The sequence below is a fragment of the Vicugna pacos genome, chromosome 33 (assembly GCF_048564905.1).
Source record: "Vicugna pacos chromosome 33, VicPac4, whole genome shotgun sequence".
Taxonomy (NCBI): Eukaryota; Metazoa; Chordata; class Mammalia; order Artiodactyla; family Camelidae; genus Vicugna; species Vicugna pacos.
The window spans coordinates 19,693,161-19,707,176 of record NC_133019.1 but is presented as its reverse complement, the minus strand read 5'-3'; the positions used below and the strand labels follow the sequence as shown (position 1 = coordinate 19,707,176).

Below are 14,016 nucleotides of genomic sequence, written 5' to 3'. Positions count from 1 at the left end.
CTTTGTACTGTAATAACATATTATTTCTGAAGTCACTTACACTCTAAATATTCCTGGAAGACAGTTATGATAGTTTGGGAAAAGAAAACCTTGGCAGAAAGAACAAGTAACTTATTGAAGAGTTAGAAATGAAAATTCAGGCCCTGAATGTCCAGACCCATTACTTTCTACAGCTTCTAGTCTGTGATCTTGGAAAAGTTATCTGGCTTCTCTAATCCTCAATTTTCTGATATGTAAGATCTAAACAATCAACACCTCCCACCAGATTACTTTAAGGGCTGAGACAAAACATGAGAGCACCGGGCACAGTGCTGCATATAGGCAGCACTCAATACGCAGTAAGCTTATTTTCTTTAATGTTATCATTTATGCTAATTAATTCCTTACTGCTGGGTCTTTTGTTAACATGCTGCAAGCTATGGAAATTACCAATATGGGAGAATGAATCTAACTTTCCCCCTAAGACATTAACTTATGAATGTGTTATTTTATGTTCTGGTGAAACATAGCCAGAATTTCATGACTGGCTTCTGTGTCTAGATTTATACTACAAAGAACCTGAAGTATTAGTCTGAAATTTTAAAACACATAGCAATGCTTGTTCATCAGGGTAGATACCCAAAGTTAAGAGTTTCAGTTGGGGGAGGGTAAGGCTCATTGGTAGAGTATGTGCTTAGCATGCATGAGGCCCTGGGTGGAATCCCCAGTATCTCCATTAAATAAACAAACAAACAAATAAATAAATACAACTAATTACTCCCCATATTTCCAAAGAGTTTTATTTTCTATCTTTAAAAAAATTTATTTACTGGTTCTGTTTGATAACATTCAGATTTGCAATTCACCAATAAAATAGAAACATACACTATTTAGTTAGACATTTCCCAGTAAAATTTTTCTCATCATAACTAAGACAAGTTTTCTTATGGCTTTTAAGAGATATTAATATCCTTTAAAAATTATTTCTAACTAAAACAATTAGATAAATGCTATATAAAACTAACAAAAAAAATTCTCTGAACCCTGAATTCTTACCTTTTGCTTTCATAGCTACATATTCATTCAAAATTGTTGTCAAGTTTTTTCCAAATAAAGACTGAAAAGAAAAAGATCAAGCATTACATGTAATGCTAGCAATAGTTTCCCACCATGAAACATTTTATCATAAAACTTAACAGCTGGATTACAGAGTAGCTGATGAAGAAAGGATGAAGAGAAGGTCATCAGAAATTAAAACAGCCACTCAAGTCGGGGGCGCAGCGAACCTTCCAAGGGTAAAGAGCCTCGTCCGACTCAGATACTGTGAGTATGTTTCTTCAGCTAAGACAGTCCAGTGGCAGAAAAGCGGTTTCCAGCTGTGATGTAGGGATCCAGTCACACAGATAAGGCCCCCGATCTGCCTTTTCTATTCTGAAGCCGTGTGAACCTGCCGAAAACTGAGTGTGAAAGATAACCTTCCGAAGGATCAGTATCTTTCTGTTTTCTCTTCTGTCTTCTCGTAAAGACACTTCCATCCCTGTTCCTATCAGTACTAAAAGGCAGGTTTTTATTTGCTCAAGTTTGAGGTCATATAATAGAAGAGGGAAGAGCAAAGACTTCCAAAGCAGACAGTCTGGTTTTAAGTTCAACACTTGCTGTACGTGTGACAAATCACCTAGATTTTCTAAGGCTTACTTTCATACATAAAAATGGACACGTGAATTCTTAATTAATATAATATTTTGTTCTGAAGGTTACATGAAGATACACGTAACATATCTAAGACCAATGTCTAACACACAGTATGTAATTACTTCCCTCTCCCCTCCTGAACTTTCATAGCAGATTCCTACTTTGTCCTTCAGTGTTATTTAAGGCCTGAGAGGTTAGGGGATTTGACTGTTCCTAAGTTGATCATTACACCTTGCTTTATTTTAGTAGTTAAAAAATAACTGCTGAATGAAGGTTATACAATGAATTATGTCTGCACAAATTCAGGTGAGGTCACGGCAAGAAGGTTGTCATCTATAAGCCAGGAAGAAAGCCTTCACCGGGAACTGGATCAGAGGCACTTGATCTCAGTCTTCCCAGCCTTCAGAACCCTGAGAAGTAAAGATGTGGTTGCTAATGTGCTTGCGGCTGCCAGGGTGTTACTGCAGTGGGCCCCACAGCACACAGGGCCACACAAACACACAGAAGTGCTAATCCACACACACACAAATCTGCATTCCTGCATATATCTGTACACATATTAAAATAAACATCTTCATACAGAAATCTGACTATATAATTTAATGCTACAGGTTTGACTCTGATGCTTATTTTATCCTCTTTCTCACAGAGGGAGAAACTTGGCTCCATTATCTATATTAACTTATACTTAAAGTATAAGTAAAGTATACTTTAAAGTTAAAATTTAACTTTAACTTGCTTTTGTTAAAATTGTTAATTTAGAAGAACTCAGAAGAATTTAAGATTCATTCACATTATTATATGAATCAATAGTGTTGCTTTTTATTGCTTAGTAGTATGAATATATCACAGTTTGTTTATTCATTCCCTTGCTAAAAGACACCTTGACCACCACAGATAAACAAATTAATTAGTGGATAAGTTTCTGTGTGAACATAAGGTTTTCAATTCACTTGGGTAAATATCTGGATGTGTGAATGCTGGGTCACATGGGATGTGTATGTTTAATTTTATAAACAACTGCCAATCTGCTTTGCAAAGCAACTATATGATTTTGCATTCTCATCAGCAATGAGTAAGAGGTTTTTCTTGCTCTGCAACCTTGCCACCAAGGATCTGCCAATTTTTAAACTGCTTTTTATACTAGCCGTTGTAATATGTTACATATTGCTATTTGATAGGAGAATTAATTTTCATTTTTCTAATGACTAATGACGTGAAGTATTTTTTTCACATGCTTATTGCCATCCATATATTTTCTCTGTGGGTCTTCACATCCTCTTGCCTATTAAAGAAATTCAATTCTTTTTCTTTTTTTAATAAAGTTTCTTATATATTCTGGGCACAAGCCCTTCATATGTGAGTTGCAAGTATATTCTCCTAACCTGTGGCTTGTTATTCTTTTAACACTGTCTCTTATAAAGCAGAAATTTTAAATTTTTATACAGTGAATTTATCAAATTTTCATTTTATAGTCAATGCTTCCAGTATTATGTCTAAAAACTCAACTGCCAAAACCAATTTTACACAAATTTTCTCCTATGTTTCCGTCTGAAAGTCTTACAGTTCTCAGTTTCCACATTGGTTAATTTTTGTATGCAATATGTATACAGGTTCTATTTAAAAAATCTGATTGTCTAATAGTTCTACCATCATTTGTTGATAAGACTATCCTTTCTCCAGTTAACTGCCTTTGTACTTTTGTCAAAATCACATTTGGGCTCTCTATTTTGTTCCACTGATCTTATGCCTAACCACCTCCTAAAGCCATTCAATTCAGATTACTATAGCTGGTTAGCAAGCCTTAAAATCAAGTAATGTGAGTTCTGGAATGTATCCTTTTTAAGAACTGTTTGGATTACTCTAGTTCCACAGCACCACTCAAGCAGTACCTGAGTCCCTCTGCAGCAGATGCTGCTCTGAGGGGCCGGCCCTGCACCTCACGTGCCACAACAGTAGTGGCTGGGCCTCAGACACCTGGGTTGAAGGACAGCCCTGCCTACCAGCACACTCGCGGCCCAGACACAACAGGAGGGTGTATGCAGGCCACGCAGCGGATACTCCTGGAGCACCTGGCTCTGGTGCCAGGGGGATTGTCCCACTGAGCCCACAAGTCACCTCTACCTTATGCCGCTCTTTCAAGACCAGGAGATGTAGCTGGTCTACTAATACACAGAAACAAATTCAGAAAGCAAGGCAAAATGAAGAGACAAAGGAGTATCTTCCAAACAAAAGAACAAGACAAAAACCTCAGAAAAAGAACTCAACAAAACAGATTAGCAATTTACCAGATAATGGGTTCAAAGTAGCAGTCATAAAGATGCCCACCAAACTTGGGAGAAGAATGGATGAACTCAAGTGAGAACTTCAACAAAGAGACAGAAAATATAAACAAGAACCCACCAGAACTGAAGAATACAACAAATCAAGTGAAAGAACACTACAGCAATCAATAGCAGATTAGAGAATGCAGAAAGAAATGGAGCAGCAGTTTGGAAGAGAAGGTTGTGGGGAACACCCAATCAAAAGTTTTCTGTTTTTAAAATGAGGACAGTTTAGGGGACCTCTGGAACAGCATCATGCATACTAACACTCCCACAATAGAGGTTCCAGAAAGAGAAGAGTGAGAGACAGTGGAACAGAAAGTCTATTTGAAGAAATAATGGCTAAAAAATTCCCTAACCCAGCAAAGGACAGGAAGACATCTAAGTACAGGAAGCACAGAGTCCCAAACAAAACGAACCCAGAGACCCAGAACAAGATACTTCATAACTGTCAAAAGTTAAGGACAAATAGAGAATCTTAAAAGTAGCAAGAAAAAAATAACTAGTTACATACAAGGGAACTCCTGTAAGATCAACAGCTGATTTTTCAGCAGAAACTTTACATGCCAGAAAGGGCTGGCACTAAATATTTAAAATGCTGGAAAAAAACTGAACAACCAAGAATATCCTACCTAGGAAGATTCTGATTCAGAAGTGAAGGAGAAGTAGAGTTCCCCAGACAAACAAAAGCCAGAGTAATTCATCACCACTACACTGGCTGTACAAGTAATGTTTAAAGGGACTTCCAGCTATAACTAGAAACAAGAAAATTATGAAAGAAAGAAATCTCACTGGTAAAGACAAACATACAGTAAAGGTAGTGGATCAACCACTATAAAGCTAGTGTGAAGGTTATATATGTTATCTACAAGAGACTCGGTCAGATCTAAAGCACACACAGGCTGACAGTGAAAAAATGGGAAAAGATATTCTTTGCAAATGGAAATGAAAAGAAAGCTGGGGTAGCAATACTTACATCAGATAAAATACTTTAAAACAAAGACTAACAAGAAACAAAGAAAAGCATTCCATAGAGGGATCAACAATTCTTAACTGGGTGCCACTTAAAAAAAATGAGCTATTGCCAATAAACCAATTCAACACAAGCTGATCTGATACTAGACAGCAAGTTAATGTTAAGAATGTGATTAGGACTTATCTGGATTTGTGAATAATGTTTTTGGTAGCTTGAAAGACAGTATAAAGTATTTGGCAGACAGGATAAATTACCTACAGATTACAACTTATTTTATAATGCTGTGAATTTAAAAAAATCTAATAAAGATTACTGAGTATTTTTCTCTGAATACTCTCATTTTTAAAAATTACAGTCATTAAATAAATGAAGAGCCCAAATGTTTCAAATCATTTATAGTGAAGATCCAAAATCCCTGAAACTGTTGGGTTCATATGTGTCATTTACTTAATTTTTAAAAAAGCAATTTAATGTTCACAAGAAAATCAAGAGGAAGGTTACAGAGATTTTCCACAAACCCCTGGTCCCACGTATGCACTGCCAACCCCATTATCAGCATCACTCCCAAATATGTTTTAAATTTCAGAATTTTTCAGATTTTGAGACACTATGGACATAAAAGTAGATACTATGTAATAACTCCTGTGGTGTCTGGGGTGGCACCCCACGATCAAATGTTAACATTTCTACAACTAAATGCAAAAAGTTACACAAAGTGGAATTTAAAAAAACGGCTACAAATATCAGTTCAAATTAGGTTCTGCTGTCAAAAGAGTTGTGAATCTGTACCACTCTCCTAAAATGCCACCAACAGTTTGCTGATGCTGAGTATGCTCTTGGTAGATATTCAGTAAGTCAGGAGAATCACTTCCTAATCGGTATCAAAGTGAAAGCTGTTTAGTTCCCTTAGGGAGACACAGGGCTTTCGGTGTCACATCATCAGCCAAACCCTCTTAAGTGAATGGATTAGTTGGAGCTTCTGTTTGTTTATTCTTGAAAAAACTGTGTGAACAACAGAAGGATGTAAATGGTACCTTGCAGACCAGACATATTTAATAAACAGCCATTTCATTAAAAAAAAAACCAAATTGTTGGGATCTTGACTATAATGAATCTATAGATTAAAACTGGGAGAACTGACATCTTAACAATACTGAGCTGCTCATTCCATGAACACAATTTATCTGTCCTTTTATTCAAGTCTTTGGTTTCTTTTGTGTGGATTTTAGCGTAAAGATTCTATGCATATTTTGTTAGATTTACTACCTATTTTATTTTGTTTGTTGGGTAAGTGGTATTTTTTAAAAAATTTAATTTCTAATGGTTCATTGCACATACAAAGAAATATGGTAGACTTCTGTATACTTTGTATTGTGACCTTCCTAAATTCTGGCAATTTTGTAAGATACTTCTAGGTTTTCTCCACAGAAAATCATGTTGTCTGTGACAGCTGAAATGAACCCATAGACCTGTGTTTAAAATGACAAAATACCACCTCAAATAATGTAGTTCTGGCATTTGTCCATTATATACCAAACAATGCTCTGTTGGTCTAGTGATATTTAAAAAAGAGGTGACAAGATATCAAAATACCTGTTTTATATTTGTCTGAAGCAAGCAACTACAGGAAAAGCAGACACAGGAAAGGTTAGACTGCTATGAGCCACCACAGACCGGGTGGCTTAGACAACAGACATTTTTCTCATTGTTCTGCAGGGCGGGAAGTACAAGATCAAGGTGCCAGCTGATGTGGTCCCAGGAGAGGACCAACTTCCTGGCCTGGAGATCTCCTCCTCTTTACTGTGTGCTCACATGGCCTTTTCTTGGTGTGTGCACACAGACATTTCTCTCTTTACTTTTTAAATCCCATCATGAGGGTCCTAACTTCATGACCTAATCTAAACCTAATTACTGTCCAAAGCCCCTACCTTTAAATACCATGAGGGGCAGGGTTTCAATATATGAATTTTGGAGGGATGCAAATATTTAGTCTATAGTAGGCAGTAAACAAGTAAGCACCAGCAGAAGTGGGGGTGAAACTGATTAGAAATGAAGGAGTCATTATGAAACTGATTCTCAAAGGCAAGGTTATAATTCACTTCCCAGTTCTGATGTAAATATGTGAAAAGAAGAGCTAGACTTCTTTGGGTCTTATCTACTCATGCATGAATACAAAATATCAAACTTTCTGCCCATTCTGAGTTTGCTAATGAGCTGATTTTTAAGACTGTGTTTACAGTGTCTTATGTTGGTCAAGAATGAAATATTTCCTTAAGGAACAAATCACTCACCAGTAAGCAGGCTGGGATAAAACCTTCATCTGTGCAGTGTTCTGCATATTCTTTTAAATTTGAACTTTCCAAAATGAATGTCTGGCAGGTAGAAGTGAGGTTCTCCTGTTGTAAGTAACCTAAGTGAAAAATAAAATGTAACTGAGTAATTTCAGTAAATTTTGAACTTGTGATAAAACTGCTGTTGAAAATACTAGAGCAGTTTCATACCACAAATGCAACTTCAGGTGAACGTGATGGGATTCTGCAGCCTTGCCTGAAACACCAGTTTGTGCTGCAGTACAAGGCAGAATTCATCAAATAGTTGTTTGATAAGAAAAACTCTAGCTTATACATTATAAAGCCACAGTAATCAAAACAGTATTGTACTGGCATAAAAACAAGACAAACAGATCAGTGGAACAGAACTGAGAGCCTAGAAATAATCCCCAGTATACATGGTCAACTAAATTTGACAAGGGAGCCAAGAATACTCAATGGAGAAAAGACAGTCTCTTCAATAAATGGTGCTAGGAAAACTGGACAGCCACATGTAGAAGTGTGAAACTAGACTCTCATCTTACACCACTCACAAAAATTAACTTGAAATGGATAAAAGACTCAAACATAAGACCTGAAATCATGAAACTCCTAGAAGAAAACAGGTAAAAAGCTCCCTGAGATGGGTCTTTGCAATAATTTTTTGGATTTGACAACTAATGCACAAGCAACAAAATAAAAAATAAACAAGTTGCAATACATCCAATTAAAAAGCTTCTGCACAGCCACAGAAACCATCAACAGAGTAAAAAAACAACCTATGAAATGGTAAAAAGTATTTGCAGACCATTTATCTGACAAGGGGTTAATAATCAAAATAAATAAAGAACTTCTACAATTCAATAGAAAAAAACAAATAATCCAATTTAAAAAGGGGCAAAAGACCTGAACAGACATTTCTCCAAAGAAGATATACAAAAGGCCAACAGGTACACAGAATGACACTCAACATCACTAGCCATTAGGAAATACAAATCAAAACCACAATGAGTTATCTCATGCTTGTTAGAATGACATCACCAAAAAGGCAAGCGGTAACAAACGATGGTGAGCATGTGGAAAAAAGGAACACTTGTGTGTGTTGGTGGGATTGAAAACTGGTACAGCCACTACAGAAAACAGTATGGATCCTCAAAAAATTAAAAATAGAACTGCCATATGATCCAGTAATTCCACTTTTGGGAATATATCCAAAGGAAACAAAAAAATACTAACTTGAAGAGATATCTGCCCCCCCATGTTCATAGCAGCATTACTTTTAATAGCCAAGACATAAAAACAACCTGTGTCCACTGATAAATGGATGGATAAAGAAGTTGTGGTACATATATAAATATGTGCGTGTGTGTGTATATAAATAAAATGAAATATTATTCAGCCCTAAAAAATGAATGAAATCTTGGCATTTGGGACAATGTGGATGGAACTCAAGGGTATTACACTAAGTGAAATAACTCAGGCAGAGAAAGACAAATACTGCATCATTTCACTTGTGTGTGGAATTCTGAAAACAAAAAACCCAACCAAAATCATTGAAAAAGAGATCAGATTTGTGGTTACCAGAAGCAGGGGATGGAGGGACGGGGATTAGAGAAAGGTGGTGAAAAGGTACAAATTTCCAATAACAAGATAAATACAGTTGACCCTTGAACAATGCTGAGGCTAGGGGCACCAACCCTCCACGCAGTCAAAAATCCATATATAACTACAGTTGGCTCTCTGAATCTGAGGTTCCGCATCCACAGATTCAACCAACTGTGGATTGTATAGTACTGTAGTATATATTTATTGAAAAAAAAAAGCCATGTATAAGTGGACCCACACAGTTCAAATCTGTGTTGTTCAAGGGTCAAATGTAAATAGGGATCGTAAATACATTCCAATATAGTAAGTGACTATATTTAACATGGCTATATGGTATCAAATTTTTAAGAGAGTTAATCCTAAGAGTTCTCATCACAAGGAAAAAAATTTGTTTTTTGTGCTCTCTCTCTTTACTGTATCTGTGTGAAATGATAGATGCTAACTGAAATTATAGTAATCAAATCACAATATATATGTGAAACTATTATGCTATACATCTTATACAGTGGTATATATCAATTACATCTCAATAAAACTGGAAAAAAACAAAAACAAAAAAACCTCAGAAGCTAGCTAAACTAGAAAAATAAGGTGTTTTTATCAAACAATTACTGCACAGCAATGTTTACAGGGGAAAAAATAAAGTTACAATAAACAATAAAAAACCAATGAAGAAACAATAAGTGTAAAGAAACATTACATGTTTGACTCTGTAACTCGGTAGATAGTATAAATTAACTTACTGGATAATAAAAAAAACTGCATTCTCTTAGCATTGCTATTTATTTGTATACTTCACTTATTTGCTTAATGGTTTAAAACCAAAATAAAGATAAGACCTACTCTGTATGAAAGGTAAGAAAGGGACTCCTTTGATTTTTAATTTATGCCCTTTGGGAATCAAAGCATTAACATACACAACAAGAACTTTTAACATCCACACCTAACTGATATTTATGAAACAATGTCATGTACCAGTGCTTTGTACTTTGACACATATGAACACTTTGACTAGCAGCCTTACTCTGTTTTTTTCACTTCTTAGTATTATTGGGGTTTAACTAACCAAGTCTAAAAGCGGTAATACAGTACAAAAAGAACACCAGATAGGATATCAGGAGACCAGTTCTTATTCTACTGTTTAAAGAAGCATTGTGGCTTTGAAGGGGGAAAAAGCACTTAAATTATTCTGGAGTAAGATGCTTCATCTATGAGGCATCACATTTGCTTTGATTTGTGTACCAAATCTTGTTAAATACTTCCTTGGGTAATGCTGAAGGGTTTCCATCACTTTCCACAGCTCTCAGTTAAAACTTCTAAATCTTGAGAGGCTTCAGCAGGAATGCAAGAGTAAGCGCCTCCAAAAATTCTCTCCTCTCTAAAAGCAATGAGAACACTGGCACAAATTAAAATAAATTTTTACAGAACTCTGAAAATGATCAAAGTCTTGCAAAATAAAAAACCTGGGAGCATGTATTTCAGAAAAATGGCTGAATGTCAGTAAGGACAGTGAACACTGTGGCGTTTTAACTCGCTGTTCCCATGCTCATACCCCAGCTGAGTTGTACGCTTAAAAGTCAACAGCCTGCAAATGCAGTGAAAACCAGCAGCCTAACAGGCAATGGAGGATCAGATGAAGCTGCAATATTTTTCAAGTCCCATTCCCAGACACTGTCACGATTTGATCTTGTGAAAATTCCCTGTAGAACTCCACTTGCATTGCTTGTCTCTGAATTGAATCAAACTTCACTCAGTGCAAATGACCTTCTCCTTAGGGCTGTTTTGTTAAAACAATCAGCAGGAATTGCTTAACACCACAGCTACCCATGACAGAGATAATGGTTGTGAAAAACAACAAGTTAACAAACAAACAAAAGACTCAAAAATAAGAGCTAGGGAGTGAGAAGTCTGTAGGGGGCTTTGAAAAGCTCTGACATTATCCTGGGACACTAGACGGCTACAACTCGCTCTTCTATTATTCATTATACACTGTTTTCAAACCCTCTTTCTCCCTTCTTTTAAAAATCTTTCTCTCTCTCTCTCTCTCATTTTTTTTCTTTTTTTCTAAGTTCTATTCCTAAATAGGCATTAGATAGATAAAATCCCTAAGATCCAAAATAGACAACTGATACTCCATAAACCACAGTGCCAGAGAGGTATGAGCAAGATGAAGAAGCAGAGAAACCTTTCCCAATTAAAAGAACAAGAGGAATCCCCTGAAAGAAAGATCAATGAAATAGACATCGATAGCCTACTTGATCAAGATTTCAAAAAAGGAGTGATCAAATTGCTGAAGGAATTAAAAGAGATAGTGTTTAGAGATATAAAATATGTCAAAAATGAAATTGAAGCTATAAAGAAGAGCCAAGTAGAATGGGTAAACTCATTGACAGAGATGAGGAATGATCTAATAGCTGTGCAAAGCCGACTAGTTAATGCAGAGGAACGAATTAGTGATCTAGAAGACACGGCAATAGAAAGCACCCATTCAGAAGAACTCCAAGATAAGCAAATAAAAAATAATAGCATAAGGGACCTATGGGATAATATAAAGCATCCCAATCTTCGCATAATAGGGGTCCCAGAAGGGGAAGAAGGATCAAAGGGGATTGAAAAGGTTTTTGAAGAAATCATGACTGAAAACTTCCCAAAACAAACTTAAAGAAGGAATCAGATATCCAAGTACAGGAAGCTCAGAGGGTCCCAAACAGGAAGAATCCAAATAGACCCACACCAAGACATATCATAATCAAGATGGTCAGAGTCAAGGATAAAGAAATGATTCTAAAGGCAGCAAGAGAAAAGCAAAGAGTGAATTACTAGGGAACCCCCATAAGGCTCTCAGCTGATTTCTCTACACAAACACTACAGGCCAGAAGGGAGTGGCAAGATATATTCAAAGCCCTGAATGAGAAAAAGATGCAGCCTAGGATACTTTATCCAGCAAGGCTATCCTTTAGGATAGAAGGAGAAATAAAGAGTTTCACAGACAAAAAAAAAAAGCTGCAGGAGTTTAGCAACACTAAACCCATGCTAAAAAGAAATACTGAAAGGGCTATTCTAAATAGAAAAGCAGCAGGATGCTACAGAAATGAGAAACTCACAACTGGAAAGGTGATAACTCATGAATTACAAATAAAGAAAACATACAAATCACTGAGAGTGGGAGAGGGAGGCAGGGAAATATAGAATATTTTTATTTCTTTCTTTTTAAAATTTTTTAAACAGTAGGATGGGTTTGAGATCATGTTACTATCAGTTTAATAAAAACAGTTATAGTAATGGGTTAATAGATTTACAAAAAAGGGTAACCAAAGTCAAAAATTTACAAGGGAGTCACAAAAATTAAATAAAATCCGTGATAATATAAAGGAAAATTACCAAACCACAAAAGGAAGAAGAAAGGAACAAAGAGGATATACCAATTCAACTGCAAAGATAAGTTCAAAATGGCAATAAACACACATCTATCATTAATTACTGTAAATGTTAATGGACTAAATGCTCCAGTCAAAAGACACAGAGTGGCAGACTGGATAATAAAGCAAGAACCTTCAATATGCTGCATACAAGAGACCCACTTTAGGGAGAAGGACACATATAGATTGAGTGAAAGGATGGAAAAGGATATTCCATGCAAATGGAAAAGCCAAAAAAGCAGGTGTTGCAGTAATGATTTCAGACAAAATAGACTTTAAAACAAAGGCCATAAAGAAAGATAAAGAAGGACATTTTATAATGATTAAAGGGGTGATATAAGATGAAGATATTACACTCGTTAATATATATGCACCCAATATAGGAGCACCTAAGTACATACAAGAATTACTAACAGAGATAAAGGGGGATATTGATGGTAATACAATCAATCATAGTTGGAGATTTTAACACTGCATTAACATCACTAGACAGATCTTCCAGACAGAAAATAAACAAGGCAACAGAGAAATTAAATACTACAATAGAAATACCAGATTTGGTGGGTATTTTCAGAGCATTACACCCCCCAAAAATAGGATATACATTCTTTTCAAGTGCACATGGAACATTTTCCAGGATCGATCATGTACTTGGGCACAAAAGAAACCTCAACAATTTTAAGAAGATAGAAATTACCTCAAGCATCTTTACTGACCACAATGCCATGAAACTGGAAATCAACAACAGAGAAACAAAGGAGAAAAAAAGAAAAGCATGGAGATTAAACAATATGTTATTGAAAAAACAATGGATCAATGAGGAAATCAAAGCTGAAATTAAAAAATACCTTGAGACAAATGATAATGAAAGCACAACCACTCAAAACCTATGGGACACAGCAAAGGCAGTGCTAAGAGGGAAGTTTATAGCGATACAGGCCTTCCTCAAAAAAGAAGAACAATCTCAAATAAACAAGTTAACCCACCACCTGAATGAATTAGGAAAAGAAGAACAAAAAGCCCCAAAAAGCAGCAGAAGGAAGGAAATAATAAAGATCAGAGAGGAATTAAATACAATAGAGATTAACAAGACCATAGAAAAAAATCAACCAAACCAAAAGCTGGTTTTTTGAAAAAGTAAATAAAATCGACAAACCTCTGGCCAAACTCACAAAGAAGAAAAAAGAGAGAGCACAAATTAGCAAAATAAGAAAGGAAAATGGAGAAATTACAACAAACAAAATAGAAATACAGAATATCATACGAGAATATTATGAAAAACTATATGGAACCAAACTGGATAACCTAGAGGAGATGGACAAGTTTCTGGAAACATACTGTCCACCAAAACTGAATCAAGAAGAAACTGAACACTTGAACAATCTGATCACTAGAAAGGAAATAGAAATAGCAATTAAAAACCTCCCTACAAATAAAAGTCCAGGACCGGATGGCTTCACCAGGGAATTCTACCAAACATACAAAGAAGAACTCATACCAGTCCTTCTCAAACTCTTCCAGACGATTGAAAAGGAGGGAATATTCCCAAACTCATTCTATGAAGCCACCATCACCCTGATACCAAAACCAGGCAAAGACACTACAAAAAAAGAGAATTATAGGCCAATATCACTGATGAACATAGAAGCCAAAATCCTCACCAAAATTTTAGCAAGTAGAATCCAACAACACATAAAAAAGATTATACATCA

At 35.9% G+C, this 14,016-nt stretch overlaps 1 protein-coding gene across 1 annotated transcript in view; it reads right to left on the bottom strand.

The window, feature by feature from the left end:
* NPAT (nuclear protein, coactivator of histone transcription) overlaps positions 1–14,016 on the bottom strand; it is a 48,400-nt gene that overhangs the window by 23,230 nt on the left and 11,154 nt on the right. Inside the window, exons 2-3 of the mRNA XM_072953891.1 lie at positions 7,263–7,381; positions 1,036–1,096 (exon numbers count right to left, since the gene is read on the bottom strand). Coding sequence (XP_072809992.1) covers positions 1,036–1,096; positions 7,263–7,381 — 180 coding nt within the window. The remainder of the gene's footprint in view (positions 1–1,035; positions 1,097–7,262; positions 7,382–14,016) is intronic.